Below are 19439 nucleotides of genomic sequence, written 5' to 3'. Positions count from 1 at the left end.
AAAATGAAAAGAGCAATCAGAAAGAGACATGAAAGGGCAAGAAATTGGTCGGATGAAAGTGAGCCAGGAGCGGAAGGCAGTAAAAGGACAAAAATAAATCAAAGAGTGAGTTCACGGGAACAAGATAACAGTAAATCAGAAGTGGAATACAAAGTTGTGGTAGAATTTCAGCAAGAAAGGGGTTATATTCATCCGATAAAGATAACCAAAGCAATAGAGGAAGAGATAGGGAAAATTAAAACGGCCAGAATCATGAACAACAGAAAAGTGATAATTCAAGTGAGGCACAACAACAGAAGATAATCAAAATGAAAACTCTGATGGGAGAAAGAATTAAATCATATATACCAGGTTATATGGCAAGGTTGAGAGGAGTAATTTCAGGAGTTCCACTTGAAATGACAATGGAGGAGGTGAAGAATGAAATCAAAGGAGGGAAAATAACAAATGCAATCAGGATTAAAAGTAGAAGAGAAGGGGAACTCAAAGATACTATGGCTGTGATAATACAGTTTGAAAACAAAATGTCAGAAAATATTCAGCTAGGATTCATGAACTATAAAGTTAGAGAGTACATCCCGAAACCGCTCAGATGTTTTACCTGTCAAAGAATGGGACACATTGCAAAAGAATGTAAGGGAAAAATTAGATGTGCAAGATGTGGAGTTCCACATGAATTTGGAAAGTGTGACAAAGATGCTAAAATCAAATGCTGTAACTGTGGAGGTGATCACAGTGCAGCCTATGGTGGATGTATAGTTCAAAGGGAAGCTAAAGAAGCCCAGAAAATCAAGATAATATAAAATGTTTCATATGCAGAAGCATTAAAAAGAGTAAAGAAAGATAGTACAAGAGGAATGAGGCTGGGAGAAACAGATCAAAGTTACACTTCTCGGAACAAAAATGAAGAACAGAATGATCAGAGACAAATACCAATGCCAACAACAAATACGTATAATACATGTGTGCATAAATGTAAAGTAGAGGAAAATACAATGATGGTGAAAAAAGAAAACTTTGTAGCATTTATATGTCATATTATTAATGTTGCAGTCCAAATGAAGAAGAAAAGTGATAAAATAAAAGCAATAGTAACAGCAGCAGGGAGGTTCCTAGATATGAAAGAAATTCAAGCAGATCAGATTCATACCATTTTGAGTGCCACTGAAATAACAGAAAATGGTCAGGATTAGGATACAAGATGGTTCTTCATATTCTTCAATGGAATGCCAGAAGTTTAATAGCCAATGGACAAGAATTTAAAAAGTATGTTTATGAATTAGAAATAATACCAGATATAATATGCATACAAGAAACATGGTTAAATTCAAATTTAGATTTTAAAATTCCTGGATATAACATAGAAAGACAGGATAGAAGTAATGGTAGTGGAGGAGGATGTGCCATCTTAATTAAGGAAGGAATTGCTTATAAGAACAACTCATTAAATAAAAAATTAGAATGTGTTAATATAGAAATATTTCATTTAAGGAAATATGGAAATATTAAAATTATAAATTATTATAATCCATGTAAAAATCTTGATAGTGGAATATTTAAGGAAATAGGGAAAATACATAGAAGAGAAGTTTGGTGTGGAGATTTTAATTCTCACAATAGTCTATGGGGCAGCAAGAAGACAGATCATAATGGTGAAATAGTGGAAGAATTAATGGATGAAAGGTCATTAGTTTGTCTTAATAATGGAAAAGGTACAAGAGTAAATATACATAAAAATGCAGTTTCATGTCTTGATATTACATTAATATCAGACTGTCTTGTTAATGCATGTGAATGGGATGTTAATTGGGAGTCTACAATAGGGAGTGATCATTTTCCAGTAAGTACAATAATTGATGACAATATAAATAGACAAGAAGAGTTAACATTAATAAGATGGTGCTTTAATAAAGCTAATTGGTTTAAATTTAAAACAAAATGTGAAGAAACAAGTCATGTAGTAACATTAAAGGTAATATTGAAGAATGTACAAATCAAATAACAGAACATATCTTAAATGCTGCAAATTATAGTTTACCAAAAATAAAAGTGAAAGGTCAGAAGAAAGTAGTTCCTTGGTGGAATAATGAATGTAGTAAAACAATTAAAGATCGTAATAAAGCTTTTAAAATATTACAGAAAAATTTAACAATCGAAAACCTTATTGATTATAAAAGGAAAAGAGCAAAGGCTCGGAAAACTATAAAGGATGCAAAAAAGAAAACATGGAGAGATTATTGTTCATCAATAGGTTCAGAAATAAATTTAAAGAATGTTTGGTTAATGTTTAGAAAAATGATGGGGAAAAAGAATAATGTTAATATTCCATCCTTAGTTAGAGGACAGGAGGTTTTGGTTTTAAATAAGGATAAGGCAGAGTTGTTAGGTGAGACATTTGCAGCTGTTCATAGTGGTGATCAGTTGACAGATACTCATAGAAGGCAGATGATTCAAAAAATTGGAAATCATAAAAATTCACTAGAAAAATATCAAAAATATATGTCAACATTAGATATGAATATAACCATGAAAGAAATAAAAACAGTATTGAAAGGGACAGGATATTCAGCTCCAGGGGAGGATCAATTATGTTATGCTATGTTTCGACAGATGCCGGAAGTAACACTGAAATTAATATTAAAATTATTTAATAAAATATGGAAAGAAGGATCGATACCAAATAGTTGGAAAAGGGCAATAATATTACCATTTAATAAGCCAGGTAAAGATCCTACCTGTCCAAATAATTACAGACCAATTGCTCTAACTTCTCATTTAAGTAAATGGATGGAGAAAATAATAGTAAATAGACTAGGATATTTTCTTGAGAAGAATAATCTAATTAATGGATATCAATGTGGATTCAGAGCAGGAAGATCAACAATGGATGCTCTAACTAGAGTCAGTAATGAAATAGAGAAAGCTTTAAAAATGAAGGAACTAATGATTATAGTATTTTTTGATATAGAAAAAGCGTATGACTCACTATGGAAAGAAGGATTACTTATAAAAATGAAACAGATGGGAATAGGTGGGAGAATGTATAATTGGATAGCAAATTTTCTGTTAGATAGAAAAATAAGAGTAAAAATTGGGAATGATTATTCAAAAGAATTTAATGTTGAAAATGGAATACCTCAAGGTAGTGCAATTAGTCCAATTTTATTTAATATTATGATCAATGATATTTTCTATGACACTGATAAATGTATAAAATCTGCACTATATGCAGATGATGGGGTCATATGGATGAAGGGGAAAAATATTAAATATGTGGTAGGAAATATTAAAAAAGCAATTAGTAAAGTAGAAAAATGGTCTTATGAATGGGGTTTTAAATTATCAGCAAGCAAGTCTTCTTATATGGTTGTCACAGAGAAATATTAATATAGAAACAATAACATTATATGGACAAACGTTAGAAAGAGTAACAGAATATAAATATCTAGGTTTATGGTTGGATAGTTCTTATTCATGGAAAACTCATTTAGATAACTTAGAAACCAAGTGTAAAAATGTTATTAATCTATTAAAGGCTGTGGCTGGAAATAATTGGGGTGCAGATAGACAGTCATTATTAAGCATATACAGGGCTCTCATGAGATCAATGATAGATTATGGCAGTACAATATATGGAGCAGCAGCTAAAACATCATTACAAAAAATAGAAAGATTACAGTGTAGGGCTTTACGTATATGTACAGGAGCAGTAAAAACAACACCTATTAATGCTCTTTTAATTGAAACTGGGGAAACTCCACTGGAAATGAGGAGAATTAAATTAGCTTTAGCATATTGGATGAAAATTAAAAGTAATAAAGATGATAATGTGAATTCAATTATTTTGCAGAATTGTTGGGAATATTTGAAGTTCCAAAGTAATGGATTTGGATGGATGGTTAGGAAATGGATTAAAATGTATAGATTAGAGGACAAGGAAACAGCTCATTTTAATCCAATTAGCGTTATTCCTCCATGGTTAATACCAGAGGTTAATGTAGATTTGGAAATTAATACAATGAAAAATGATTGGAATTTAAATGAAATAGGGATCAAGACTGATATTTATTTAAGAAATACATATAACAATTATCTTAAAATTTATACAGATGGTTCTAAGAATTTAAAAGGATATGTGGGAATAGGAATATATATATCAGAGTTTAAAATTTTTTTTTCTAAAAGAATATCAGATCATTTGTCGGTTTTTACAGCAGAAATGGTGGCAGTTATATTAAGCTTGCAATGGGTTGAGGAGGTCTGACCAGACAGGGTGGTGGTGTGCACAGATTCCAAAGCTGTAGTAGAAAGTATTAAGGGAGAAGGAAACGATAGAAAAGATTTAGTATTAGAAATTCATCATATTTTATTTAGATTATATAGGGGTGGCATTGATGTTTGGTTTTGTTGGGTGCCAGCACATGAAGGAGTAAAAGGCAATGAAAAGGCAGATAAATTAGCTAAAAGGGCTTTAGAGGGGGAAATAACAATTTCAATTCCTTTTGGGAAAGGGGAAGGGAAATCACTTATTAAAAGTAAAGAAATGGAGAAATGGCAAAAAATGTGGAATGAAGATAAGAAAGGAAGAAGATTATATGAAGTACAAAAGTCAGTTCGAATTCGAAGCATTAATGAAAGAAACAGAAGAGAAGAAATAATAATTAGTAGATTAAGAGTAGGTCATACCTACATAAATGACATGCTTTATACAATAGGGAGGAAAAATAATGATAAATGTGAGAGATGTGGAGAGAAAGAAAATGTAGAACACATATTGATGAACTGTAAGTCATATGAACTCGAAAGGCAAGAATTAAAGAGAATAGTTAGAAATATAGGGCATGAATGGAATCTTAAAGGTATATTAGGAAATGAAGGAAACATAACAGATATTCACAAATTAAGGAAAGCATTGTTTATTTATCTTAAGAATACAAAATTAAAAAGTAGAATTTAATAGATATGAAGTAATGCTGCTACACACTCATGTACAGTAGGTGGCGGTATGCACCTTAAAGTTGCTTGTGATCCGCCATAATAGAAAAGAAGAAGAAGAAGACCACCGCTTCAAGATGGCCGCCGTATTTCCTGCGCCCCAGCAGCCAATACGGGGTCCACTCTTTATTATGTCGTAAGAGCGAGCCACTGATGCACCTTTCTCCCTTTCTACAGCACCAGCAGACGAAGCCTGGAAGACAGTAATGTGATGGAGGTCCTGGATGTTTGGCGCTAATCATTATCGATGGCAGGCACAAGAGGAAAGATAAAGCTGAGGAAGTCAGCAGATACCAGTTTACAAAAACATTGTTTTCAGGCCATCAGGACACATTTTACCGCGTTGGGAACCGAAGCTGTTCTTGGTAAGACAAAGAGCTACTAAACTGAGTTAAACCTCTGAAAAAGTTAGCATCACGTCCAGCAGATTAGGTCATTATTCTGAACTTATGAGCTGTTATTTAGAAAATGGTTTGTAATTTGTGAAACTTTCACTCTATTTGTGAAAAGAAGAGGAATCGTGTCTGATTTTAAGAATAAAACTTCTAAATTGTGTCTATAGCTCACACAGCAAACCGCCATGTTGGAGAAGTTGTATTTGCTGTATGTAGTCATCTGGTTTCAACTGTGTATTCATAATTTATGTTGCAGCCCTCATCCATAGGTACAGACAAATGTTAGTCTTTTAGAATGGCGTAATGTGTGATCTGATGTGATATCTGTTAAAATCTAGACCTCCCAACACCGCTCCTTAAGGATCTACTGCCTCATCTGACAGCATGTCAACTGGATGAGGTCCAGCCAGCCCTCAATAAGAGAGGTATGGACTCTGTTTCTGCTGTCTGTAGTTCTTGTTCAGTATTCATTATCGATCACAAGAGAAGTCAAAGTAGAGCATAAATCCAGAGCAAATTACCAATATTGATCATAATACATAACATCTGCCACAATCAAATAGAGGGCAAGAAGAAAAATACAAGAAGCACTGGACTAGAAGTACTTTCACTGAAAATAAAAGCAAAGTCAGCGTAACATCTACAAATAAAGCAACTTAGTCAGAATTGGCCCAAGGCATAAGCAAACTAAGTGGCTGCTTAGGGCCCCAGGGACAATAGGGGACCCCCTAAGTGTAACTGATTTCTTTTAAGTAATAATTTCTATGTGATTATAGTAACAAACATAGAATTTCATTGTAAAGTTAGGATTTTTTTTACAATAAATAATTTGATCACGTAGAAATCATTGTTTATTCGGGGAAAAAATCAAAAATAAATTGTTCTTGGGGCACCCTGGTGGCCGCAGTAGGTCCTGCTTCACCGGTAATATGAGCTCTCTTCAATGTGCAGTGCACATCCAAATCTCCAAGATAAGTTAGCTAAACACTGTCACAAAATAAGACTTATTATTCAGGGACAAAGAAAATAAAGAGGAAGAAGAGAAAAAAAGCCAAGATCAAGGTATGTTTACAGGTCTCTTGATAATGTAATGTTTACCAAAAAGATTTGTGAAGCTGCTTATGGAAAATTAGCGTCATAGCGACCGTGTACAGTCTGGTTCAAAAGCCAAATATTGATGCTAGTGTCTTTGTTTTTGTGTGAAGCTGAGTTCATTCTCGTGGTTGGCCCTCATGGTTTCAAAACGGTGTGTTTGATAACATTGATGACAATAATTAAAACTTCTCAATGTTTGACATTATCTAGAAAAATGTTTTTACATCAGGCTATATGGCAATATATCAATGAGCTACTCTAAGCTGTAGTTGGTGTTATAGAATTGTATTATTAAGGAATGAGAATCTGTTTCAAAAAGTAGAGAAAGATTGATCTTTGTCTTTAAGTTTCTTTATTCGAAGGCAAAAGTGTTCGAAGACCCGTCTCACTGAGTGCAGTCAGGAGAAGAGCCCTGAACAACACACATCACATCGTTATATAGTCACAGCAAGGCAAAGACCCACCCAAAGTCTGATCTTATCTCTATTGCCAGATGGACCACAGAGACAATCCTAACCCCCACCTCATGAACCATCCCTCACCTCTTGGATGGGACGATTTTATGGCAGGAAAGAGAGCCGATAATAATTTCAGGACAAACTTCTCATTTTTCTTTGTCAGTTACTCATGGATGCAGGATACAAACTACATTCTGCACATGTCAGTCCTTTAAGACAATTGCCAGATCAAGCATTTAACCCAAGATGTCTTCAGGTCTCTTATACTATCACAGCTGTTGAAGCATCTAAACATTATCTGGAAACTTCTTTAATGGAAAAACACATGTTGCAGAAATTGCAAAACACAGCAGATATAATCAGTAAATAAATGGTAATAAGTATCATCAGTTCCATCAAAGATAAAATAAGGATAAAAATGAAATTTTCTATTACATTGGAAATGTATTGTTTGCTGCTGATCATGATGTATCTAAAGCAAATATTAATTTTACATGTACTTATAAATTATGAGAAGCTTCTCCAGGAGCACTGCCAAAATTATTTGACGGCACACAATCAGGCCAGTACCGGTCCCCATTCTTAGACGAGAAAGACTCACCTGGTGTAAATGTAATTTTTAGCTACTGGAATCACACCTAAGAGAAATGAATTCAATCAAAGTATGTCATAAATATGTGTGTATGTATTCCATGTTAAGTACGGGTACATCGATTGCAGTTTTCTTGGTGATCGTCAATTGGGGATCTTTAAAAAGCCTTACCTGACAATTCAGATTTTGGTTGATAGCATTTTTTTTCTTGGATATGTCGTTAAATATTACAAGAAAGTCACTGAGCTGGCAACAGTGGGGTGACTATTGTTAAAGCAGAAGTGAAGACATAAGCTGGTGGCCAATTTGTCAGTCAAACCTCTGACGAAAGAGCAGAAGAGGATAGTGGGTGATTTACTTTTAAATCTTTGCTGAGGTAAATAAGATTTGGGATAAGATTGGCTTCATGTGTAAGTATCAGCCGACCACCAATCTCTCAAAATTCAGAAAATTGGTGCAGATACATTGACTGGCCAATAAATGTATCCTATATGATTCGTTCATATAGGATATAATGTAAACAGCACTGTGACAGAGATGCAACAAGTTTATAGGAGGTGTGCGAATAATCTAATCTAGGGCTGAAGCGATTCCTCGAATGATTCACGTACCGCAATTATTTAAATTCCTTGAGGAAAATGTATCTGCCTCAAAACTTCATTAAATTATGTTTTATCATTTAGCGCACTGTGTTCCGGCCGTTGTTGCAGCAAAATCTGTGACCCATCATTTTTTGTGACCGCAGGGGGCGATAGCGCGATTATTCTGGCCAGAATAATCTGTGACCAGTGTGATTTTAGCTATTTGAGGATTAAATATTATTATAAATACACCCAGATTGTAGTGATGAAGTGGTAGGACTCTGAAAAATAGTTGTTTTAAACTCTGACATTATTTACTGACCTGTACAGTAAGGTCACGGATTATTCTGGCCAGAATAATCTGTGACCAGTGTGATCCATTTCTTAATAGCTTACCAATTTATTAAATGGCCACAGTTGGTTTACATATTTTAACGACAGCACATAGGGATTCAATGCGATGGTCAGTGTTCCGCCTCAAATACAAAGTAATACATTATATTTTCTCCGTCAATGCGATGGTAATATAGGAGCCATGAATCTTACAATCAATCAATCAATCAATCAAATTTTATTTGTAGATTTTATTTCAGCAGCAAGGCATTTCAAAGTGCTTTACATCATATCAAACACAGAAACACAATGTAACATAGAATCAACAATCAAAACATGACATTAAGTCAAGTTCCATCAATAAATTTGTAATTGATTACATTTCAAATACAATCCTAAACAGGTGGGTTTTTAGTCGAGATTTAAAAGAAGTCAGTGTTTCAGCTGTTTTACAGTTTTCTGGAAGTTTGTTCCAAATTTGTGGTGCATAGATGCTGAAAGCTGCTTCTCCTCGTTTGGTTCTGGTTCTGGGGATGCAGAGCAGAACCAGAACCAGAACCTGAGAGGTCTGGAAGGTTGATACAACAACAGCAGATCTTTAATGTATTGTGGTGCTGAGCCGTTCAGTGATTTATAAACTAACAACAGAATTTTAAAGTCTATTCTTTGAGCTACAGGGAGCCAGTGGAGGGACTTTAAAACTGGTGTTATGTGCTCTATCTTCCTGGTTTTAGTGAGAACGCCAGCAGCAGCGTTCTGGATCAGCTGCAGCTGTTTGATTGATTTGTTGGACAGACCTGTGAAGACGCTGTTGCAATAATCAATACGACTGAAGATGAACGCATGGATGAGTTTCTCTAGATCTTGCTGAGACATTAGTCCTTTAATCCTGGAAATGTTCTTCAGGTGATAGAAGGCCAACTTTGTAACTGACTTTATGTGGCTCTGGAGATTCAGGTCAGAGTCCATCACTACTCCCAGGTTTCGGGCCTGATCGCTGGTTTTTAGTTGTAATAACTGAATCCCAGCTGTCTCAGTATTTACCCAGTATTCGCACCTTGTTGCCCCCTGCAGTCACAGAAATTGATGGATTTTTCTGTAACACCTGTTCATTACTTTGTTGGGCGACGCTGTCACGTCTCCCTATTAGTTGTTGCTAAGTACTAGCAGCATAACATCCAATTTTCAAGTTCAGTCTAGGGACATTTTATTAATTGATGATAATGTCCGGGTTTTTGTCGTTTTCGGGGGATCAGTAGGTATCCTTAAATTGACTGGCGCGATGCCTGGAGTACGACAGCCTTTCTCCTCCTGGAGCTGCTGTGTGGTCAGAGCAAACAGCAGGGAAGAACGCTGCAGGTGTATTTATACAGGTGAACGCATAGACTGAACACTGCAGGTGTTCTATCAGATTAGCAAACGCTGTCAGAATAGCATACATACAGTTAGTACGCATGCCTGTGCATTAAGAAGTCCGACCGTCAGAGGAGCTGTCAGTTCATACGCGACAAGTTGTGACGAAAATAAGTCATTAAATTGTTTTCAATGATGACTAGATAGATATACATGCATTGTCGTGGTTTCAAACTTATTTAACAGGGTCTAGCTGCAGCTGCAGTCAGCTACAACGCATGCCCATGTAAAACTCATTAACCTACTTAACCGCTAAGTCAGGATGTCATACAGCTGTTAATAGCAAAGTGTATGATGATCTACAGTACGTCATGATTCTATGTTTGTGTATACTTGTCTGATAGATATAGAATAGAATAGAATTACTTTATTCATCCCAGCAGGGAAATATAAAAAACTGATATAGCCATCAGTTTGTGCTAAACGTATGATGATCTGACAGAACACGGGCGGCTGCGCTGTAGTTGATGCCTAACGTAACTGTAGCTTTACGGACGTACCGGAAAATAATTTTCATGTCATCCCGGTCTCAACAAATGGGTGGCGGAGTGCATCGTGGCGGCACATACAGTGAGGAAAGTAAGAATTTGAACACCCTGCGACTTTGCAAGTTCTCCCACTTAGAAATCATGGAGGGGTTTGAAATTTTCATTCTTAGGTGCTTGTCCAATGTGAGAGACATAATCTAAAAAATGAAATCTGGAAATTGCAATGTATGATTTTTAAAAAATATGATTTATTTGTATGTTACTGCTGCAAATAAATATTTGAACACCTGCCAATCAGCAAAATTTCAGGCATTGAAAGACCTATCAGTCAACCTCGAAATAGTCCACCTCCACTCCACTTGTTGTTCTAAATTAGAAGCTGTTAGCTGCATAAAGACTCATGTCCACCCCACATCATCAGTAAGACTCCAACTACTAACATGGCTAAGACCAAAGACACCAGAGACAAAATTGTAGACCTCCACAAGGCTGGGCAGGGCTACAGGACAATTGCCAAGCAGCTTGGTGAAAAAATATTAATTGTTGGAGCAATTATTAGAAAATGGAAGAAGCAAAACATGACTGTCAATCTCCCTCGGAGTGGAGCTCCATGCAAGATCTCACCTCATGGCGCATCAATGATCCTTAGAAAGTAGAGGATGACTGGGGCCATGTATTGTGAGATTTTGGGGAACAACCACCTTGCCCTCAGTTAGGGCATTGAAGATGGGCAGTGGCTGTGTCTTCCAACATGACAATGACACACAGCAAGGATAACCAAGAAGTGGCTCCATAAGAAGCATGTCAAGGTTCCGGAGTGGCCTCGCCAGTGTCCAGACCTAAACCCGATAGAAAATTTTTCGAGGAGCTCAAACTCCGTGTTTCTCAGCGACAGCTCAGAAACCTGGCTGATCTAGAGAAGATCTGTGTGGAGGAACGGGCCGGCATCCCTGCTGCAGTGAAAACCTGGTGAAAAACTACAGGAAATGATTGACCTCTGTCATTGCGAACAAAGGCTACAGTACTAAATATTATCATTCATTTTCACAGGTGTTCAAATACTTATTTTCAGCAGTAACGCAAATAAATTATTTAAAAAATCATACATTGTGATTTCTGGGTTTTATTTTTTAGATTGTCTCTCACAGTGGACATGCAGCTGGTAGGTGTCGCATTCTGTCGCTAGCATGGACACAAAAGCTAGAAATGTCTGGGCAAGGTGAGAGTTCATCTATTAAACTGACTAAAGATGAATACATAAACTAAAAGCTGGAGTATACACATTTTTATAAGCATATTTGTGAGCCTGCCTCTTTATTATTAAATTGAATATAATTTCAGATTTTTGTATAAATTTTCCTCTGGTTGACTTAGAAAGTGAGCTGTTACAGGTTAGTTTTCTAAACTACAGAAAAGTAACTGTTAGGGATGCTCAAATATGAAAAATTTGACTGATATTTAAATCTGATAGTAACACTTCTGTTATGTTAGATTTACCAATATTTTATAATTTTTTTTTATCTGATTACTTGAATAATTGATAGAGTACTTGGTTACTAAAATATTTGTTTACAACAGCCCTGATCTAATAATCTGACTGCTGATTGCAGCCAGTCCACATTATTAGCAGAAACTGAGGGCCCCAAAACCAAATTTTGCTTAGGGCCCCATGGAGGCTTGGGCCGGCCCTGAACTTACTTAATAACTTCACACACCAATTACTAAGCAGTACATTGCCATGGTTGTCTTTAGTCATAGACTGAAACATAAAACAACATATTTCTGCTCTCATAGACCTAACCTCGAAAAAATAGTTTGAAAAGCAAAAGTAACATTATCAGTTGGGATTTTCAGACATTATTGCTTAGCTTCCCCTTATCACAGGATGCCTAATTACTATTATGTTATTAATATTCTAATATGGTTCATTCTCACATTTAAACTGATTATATGTTTCCTAATTCAGGGTTATCCACGTATTCTGGATGGGTAGAAATCCTCCGGGACCTGGTTGGTCTGAGCCATGTAAGTGTGCCACCCTCTTGCAAATTTCAACGTTGTAAATGTGGATCTCACCAGATGTACTTCCTGTCTTTTGTTACTTTTCAGGCATTGGACTTCAGGACAGAAGCAGAAGCTAAGCATGAAGTCATGTTGAGGCTTTTCACAAGTGTTTTCTACGGACTGAGCAACAACTATGTGTTAAAAAACAGCACAAATTTAAAATCCAATTCATTCTTGAGTTCTGCAGCCAAAAGTATTCATCATTTTATACTCATTCCATGTATGCATCAGGCTCTGCAAGCTTTAACGACCAATCAGCAACCTCTTCTAGTGCTGTTAGAAAAGCATATAAGAACTATTCAGGTCAGTCACTTACTGTTAACAGTGAGGAAAACACAAGCTGTGCTGTATGTCCTGCATCGCCTGCTAGACCATGGGATCACTACAAACCTCGTTGTTAGTATAGATTCTGCCCTGGACCTTGCATGGCTCCTGCATGGACGTGGGTCACAGTACGTCAACATGGAGCTGAAAAAACTGTTCTCCTTCCCTCATGTTTTACAAACCTCACCAGCCAGCTCCAGTCCAGATGTTGAATCCACAGCTTCAGGCAATCAGAGTGATGATGTCATTCCCTGCAAACGAGTCAAGTTATATTCTGAGTCTGTGGAGAAGGAGGAAGGCCCATTTGGTGTACCGAACTTTACTTTGGACCCTCAGATTCTCTGTCATACTTTTAGTCCTTGTGATGGTCCCTCAGCAGGAGCATGCACATTTGGACAGATTACCCATTTGGAGATCAGAACCTGTGGTCCTGATTCTCTCAAGGTCCTGAGTTTTTCCTTGCCCACGTTTTTTTGCCTTCAGTCATTAAGTCTTCACAGCAAATGTAAGTTTACCTGAAATCTGCCAATATAGCTGGGGCTGTTACAAAACCTTCTGCTCTTTGTGCTAAATTCACAGAAACAATGTAAAGGCAAAATATTTCTTCCTGTTCTGTTTGAGGTGTACAAATACATCATATTTTACTCTCTCATTATTTCCTAAAGAAAAACAACTGAAAGAGAGAAGCTGTGTGTGACAAACTGGTTCCATTGTTGCTGTTTCCACAGTTCAGTTGGGCAGTTCGCTTTCATAAGTCAAAAACATTTATGACAGTTACCTCAACTGAGTTGTTTTGCCAATCTTTCCACATAGGAAATTCAACTAAATGTCAGATGTGCTCAGAAAAAATCCGAGAGCTGTGTCAAACTTTAAAGGCCTCAGTTTGCTTGTTAAGTTCTTAGTAGGACAACTGGAAACATACTGAACGAGTGTGGATTGGCTCAGTTGGTGTTCAAGAGGAAGTGTCTTCTCTTCAGGAAAACTGCAGGAAACTTGCACCTACATTGCCAGGTTTTTGGTGGGGCTGTTGCCTTGTAGCAGGAAGATCCTGGGTTTGAATCCTGGCCTCGGGGTGTTTCTGCATGCAGTTTGTTGGTAGCAGTGATAGGTTTTCTCTGGGTTCCCAGCTTCTTCCCACAGTCCAAATACACAACTTTAAGTAAATTGTGCGTTGTGTCTGTGTTGACCTGTGAAGGACCGGCGACCTGTCCAGGGTGTATCAGGCTTCTGGCCCTGGGACCACCACAGAAGAGTAACCTCCATACCTCACCCTCATTGGTTGTAACATCACTGTTGAGGGCTGATGAGTTAGTTTGGCTGCTTCAGGGTTTTTACAACCTGTTAAATCATGGGATGTACTTCATGGATCTCTTTTTCAGCCTTGCTTCATTGTTAACTAATAATGACTGTATGGAAGATGTTGTGTGTCCCAGCATTTAATGTGATATTTACTGTCCTTAAATCAGTTTGGTTCTATTCCAGAAAATCAAACAAGGATTTAATGGGAAAGAAATGATTCCCTCCCCGTCCCTTTAGTGGCAGATGATGATTTCACTCTTCTGATATGAACCACTTGACCATAAAACCAAATAACCACCTTGATGGAAACAATTCTTCCTTATGTCAGTGACCTATTTAAACCAAACCGATATTTTCTAGTTTACATTGATGATACGTTTATTGAATAAAAACTCAAAAATCTTTAGATGTTTCAAGCTGAAGCAAATTATATTTAACCTGTGACCTTTGATGGAAATGAGAATCTTTATTCTGCCTCTCCACCAGAGAATAAACAGTAGGTGAAATGTTTGTGTTGTGCAGCCATCTTCAGGGAGTTGGATGTGTTGGAGTTTGCTGGAGCGCTGCAGCAGCTTTCTGACAGCGGCTGCAGCAGCCTCATCCAGCTCAGCCTTGGCCTCCTGCCTCATGTTGGACTCATGAAGACCCTGCTGAATGCAAGCCCCAGGCTGACGTCCCTATGTGTCGAGTTTCAGACGGCAATATGGGGACTGCAGTTTAATCTGGACCATGCTGGGACTGCTGAGCCCAACACATCAGGTGCAGTAAGCACAATTCAAAATGTGTGGCTCCTGCTAAATGTTGAGCAGGGAGGCTCTTTTAATGCTTTAAATTTCATGCATATGTGGAGCAGTGGTTCTTGTTTTATCCTAAATGACACCTAAAAATACTTAATAGATCTTTTTGCTAAAAAGTAGAACCTTTTCCAGTTTAATGATTTATTTAGGGATGAGCCTAATCTTGGTTCTTCCCAACTTATTTTCTGCAGAACTTCTTCTGGAGAAGTTAACCGTGAAAATAATTCAGCTCCAAACAGATCTACACTTCTTGACGTCAGTGCTTAGACGGAGCCCACATCTCGCCTCACTTCATATAGCAGGGATGAGACTACCCACTGGCTGCAGTCAAAGCCAACTCCTCAGCACTCTCTCAGGTAAGGACACTTTACTTGCTGGAGATGCTCTGCTTGTTGCTGTTGATTGGGATTGGAAATGGAAAGAAGCCGGTTGCATATCACTGATTAGGACATTTGTCATGGTTTGTGGGTAAAGATTCTTATTTTTATTGAAAAATCATGAAGACCCACACCCTGCCCATTCTCTCAGAAACAAGTAGGGTAGTGAACATGCATACAATGATCCGTATAAATATGATGCAAATAAAATGTAACATAAGATTATGTAACATTAACATTATAGGATTGATAATCTAAAGATTGTTTGGACTGCCACAGCAGTTGAGGAGTAGAACCTTATTATGTGAAGTGTTTTTTGCTGACTTTAATTTGGAATAGAGCAACAGATCTGATACAGACCTGATGGTTTCAGTGGCAAATGTGCCAAGACGTGGAGTTCTTTCTGAAAGATCTTCCACATCTTCACTCAGGGATAGTCCTCATGGTATAATCTCATTGGTTTCACAAGTTATCATTATTTAACTCCTTTTTTAAGCTAGTTTGGGTTGATTAGCTGGTTGACTTGCTCCCAGTATCATCTTGCCAGGTCAACAATATTTAATACCATCCAGAAAATAACAAAAAAACCAGTTGTCTTTTCTTTATTATCAGTGTGAAATTGTATCTTGTTTTTCCATTGATTGTTTATAAATCCTTTTATGTATGTTTACTGCTTCCTCCTGCTTTTTGTACAGTTAAGACCAAAATTAGAATTAGGTTTAAAGTAATCTTTTAATCATACCCACGTTTCTCTAGAGAAATGTCAATGTTTGGAGTGACCCAGCCAGAGTCCTGACTGATGGATTTGTGCAGGGAACTAAAAATTAGGGTGATGGTAAGGAGGCCATGCAGTGTCAAAGACATAGAGCTCATCCTCAAAGATATATTATCAAAGTACCAGAGAATGTGCAAAAAGGTGCAATCAAGCAATACAGCAATCAAACAATTGTAAGGGTTTGATTGCTGTAATGCCAATAAAGCAGTTTGTTCTCATATCATTTGTGTTCGCCTTTCAGAATCCAATCACAGTTTAAAAGCTCTGACGTTTGAGGATATAAAATTGTGTGACTGTCTGCCTGACATCCTGAAACTGCTGAGAGGCTGCATGTTGGAAGGTAAGCCAAAGAGAAAACAGAAGTAATGGCTTCCATCATTCAGTGTCTGCTGAGGAGTTTCTGGCTGTGTCCTGCTTGACATGCAGCATAAACTAGGAGCAATCAATCAAATGTGAATCTCATCCCAGAGAAACCCTACTCCTGCTTGTCCTTCACTTAGAGCTAAGCTTCAATGACTGCCGTCTTCTGGAGAGGTGTATCAACCCAGAAAAAAGTCTTGTAGAGCTGGTGGCTGCGTTGAAGATGCCTTCACTTCACTCTCTGAGTCTAGCACAGAATCGGCTCGGTAAGCAATCTTCATGATTTTTTTGTAAGTAGGATGTAGTTCAGACTTGTAGTTATGACATTTTCAGAAATTATTTGCGCCGTTGCCAATATGTTCTAACCAAAAAGATAAAGAAGGAAACAAAAGAATGATTTTGAAAATATTGACATGAAATACAGGGTCTCCTCCAGAAAACTTGCTAAGCCCAGTGGTCGGGGCGTTGAGGCGGTCCACTGTGTCTTTGTATTAAAAGATGTAAAATAGACAGAAAATGTAAAAATATTACTGGGTAATTATATGTTACAGGAAAACATCTCCAGTGAAATGCTATTTGTAATCTTAAAAACAGCAAATCAAAAAATACAATTAAAATGAATATTATAAATATTTTCACTTCTGTTTAATCCAAATTAAGTCAGCAGCTCCATCAGGCCCCCCAGGGCTTCAGGGGCCCATAATGCTAATATTTTAACACAAACCACAGATGCATAAACGTAACATTTGTTTATTGAGATGATCAATGCTGCTAAATTTGATTTAATGGTTTCAGCATACATAACTTAAAAAATTTTAAATGGTTTAACATTTAAATGTAAGATTTAAAGGAGCTGGTAAGTTTACTTTGTAAAAGTTCAAAGAACAATATTTATAGTTAGATGTTTTGTTACCATAGCTACAATCTGATGGTATGAGTTTAATCTTTGAGCTTGAGCTCCGTTTGTTCATACAAATGAGTAAACTGCGATTATAACTTATTGCTTTTTAGGTTGGCCAATTAAACTACTCCCCATCTCCCATCCATCCATCCATCCATCTTCTTCCGCTTATCCGGGGTCGGGTCGCGGGGGTAGCAGCTTCAGAAGGGAGGCCCAGACTTCCCTCTCCCCGGCCACCCCCGGCCCATCTCCCATATTTCACTAAATTTAACACATAAGCTGTGCTGATGCTTTTAGCAGCAAAAGGGTCCCCTATGCATAAACTATAAACCTATCTTCTGTAAACATATCTTTTAGGAATAAATCTGCTCTGCCAGTGAAACGCTCAGAGCAATAGAGACGCTTGCAATCTGACTGTAAAAAAACAAAAAAGCGGTTTTTTGGGGGGTTTTTTTATTATTATTTTCCTAAAAACATAAACAAGAAAGGTTTAGCCTGGTGGTTTGACTAGTAATGCATGGCGGGCTGCCAGGCCTATAATACACTGGGGGAAACCCTGAAATAGTAGCAGCATTTATTAATTCAGCTAATTGTTGCTGTTGAACTTGCTAGTAAATGATCCATTTTTCCTTCTTGTGTCAACAGCTAAGAATGTGTGTGTGCTGGCAGAACTGTTCTCAGACCAGTCACAGAGCTCACTGAAGCAACTAGACCTCAGGTGAGACCTAAAACCTAGTCTGACCTAAAACAGAACTGCTTATTTTCTTCTTTTAAAGTCGGTGGATTTTACTCTCTTTTTGTCACCTCTATCTTAAACGTTTTACATTATGTTTCACTTATGTGTTGGTAGCATGTTTCTAGCATAATGAGAAGAGAGCTCTGCTGTTCCTGTGGCAGGAAGTAAGCAACATTTGATTAGCTACTAAAAGCTGTCATCAAAAACTATCATAAAGGATAGAGGTCTAAATGACAGAGCAGAGAACATCTACTCCAGACACATTTAACTTAAGCAAGATTACTCAACTTATTTTTCAAAATTTATGTACATTTTAAATTTAAATCACTCCAACTTTGAAAAGATTTCTAAAATATTAAACTAGCTAAAACCCAAACCAAGGTGCATTCATGGTTCCATGTACCCTTAAATCTCGATACACAAACTGCTATGCTCTAAAAAGTATTGTTCATGAATATTATATTTAAGATTTAAAATGTTACAGCAATAAATTCTAAATTTGTTTATTTATTTATTTTTTTACTTCAAAAGCCACCAGACATTATCTGGTTGACAGACTGGTTACATTAAACCAGACATTGATTGACCTTCAACTGGTTCTGTATTTCTGCCTTTTAACTGTTTTACAGAATGGTGTCTCTTTTTCTTAAACAGGTCCAATTTCATTCAGCCTGCTGATCTGCTGGAGTTTGCTAAGAGACTGATGATTCATCCCCCTCCACACAGACTGACCCTTGACCTGAGGAAGAACCCAGGAGACAGAGACCCTGAGACATGGAACATGGCACTGAAGAGGCTTCAATCCTCCAGCATTTTACTCGTTGAGGGATGGAAATCCACAGACACAATGGTGGACCACATCAGCAATATGTAAAAGAAAATCTGGAGGATGAAATGTTGTTGAATGTTATTAATTATATCTAGCATCAGTAGCAATGTAAAACTAATGATGCTAATGCTAATGATGCTAACCCATTTCCTTTATCCAAAGCTTTGGATGGCTCTGACCTGAAACTATACACAGAAAATGGGAACACCTTACGTAAATTCTTTGAAATTAGTTTGATTTGTCTTTGACAGTGGAGAGACGAGTGGACCCTGTCCCTCATTTACCATGGGAGATGGGAACCAGTTCCCCTGTGAACCCAAAGTAGCCATAAACAGCAGATAATTTTCTATCATTTCATTTGTTTTTTTGCATCCAAGTGCTGAAGGAGGAAAAAAGATGATTCCATATCAGTTTGTCATTTGAATGTTTATTAAACATTACACCTCCAGAGATGTCTCTGATATGGTGTGTGCTTGTGTGTGACTGCGGACATTAACGTACAATTGGGAGACTGACAATAAGGTGGTATGGCCATGTTAGACAATAAGCATTGACACAACTACCAATTCATCGTAAGTACAAACCAAGTAGGAAAAAAAGGATCCAAAATATGGATTAATAAGACTG

General features: G+C 37.1%; 1 protein-coding gene and 1 long non-coding RNA gene across 5 annotated transcripts; one reads left to right on the top strand and one right to left on the bottom strand.

The window, feature by feature from the left end:
* Window positions 1–5063: 5063 nt before the first annotated feature.
* lrrc41 (leucine rich repeat containing 41) lies at window positions 5064–19260 on the top strand. 4 transcript variants are annotated; one of them, XM_028026763.1, is made up of 11 exons: window positions 5064–5360; window positions 5729–5815; window positions 11485–11512; window positions 12317–12375; window positions 12460–13243; window positions 14560–14796; window positions 15026–15190; window positions 16228–16326; window positions 16487–16612; window positions 17893–17965; window positions 18638–19260. In XM_028026763.1, exons 2-11 carry the CDS (start codon window positions 5786–5788, stop codon window positions 18855–18857), a joined length of 1821 nt encoding a protein of 606 aa, XP_027882564.1. In that variant the 5' UTR covers window positions 5064–5360; window positions 5729–5785; the 3' UTR covers window positions 18858–19260. The 4 variants fall into 4 exon arrangements, with proteins under 4 accessions (XP_027882564.1, XP_027882563.1, XP_027882562.1 ...); XM_028026762.1 differs by having other exon boundaries at window positions 11485–11569; XM_028026761.1 differs by lacking the exon at window positions 11485–11512.
* LOC114150400 (uncharacterized) lies at window positions 6142–8742 on the bottom strand. The gene is made up of 2 exons (XR_003596742.1): window positions 7894–8742; window positions 6142–7690 (listed from the first exon to the last, which is right to left on the bottom strand). It is a non-coding gene; the product is annotated as an uncharacterized LOC114150400 (long non-coding RNA).
* Window positions 19261–19439: the final 179 nt, after the last annotated feature.

Source organism: Xiphophorus couchianus, chromosome 9 (assembly GCF_001444195.1).
Source record: "Xiphophorus couchianus chromosome 9, X_couchianus-1.0, whole genome shotgun sequence".
In the NCBI taxonomy this organism is placed as follows: Eukaryota; Metazoa; Chordata; class Actinopteri; order Cyprinodontiformes; family Poeciliidae; genus Xiphophorus; species Xiphophorus couchianus.
This window is presented reverse-complemented; position numbering and strand designations above follow the sequence as displayed.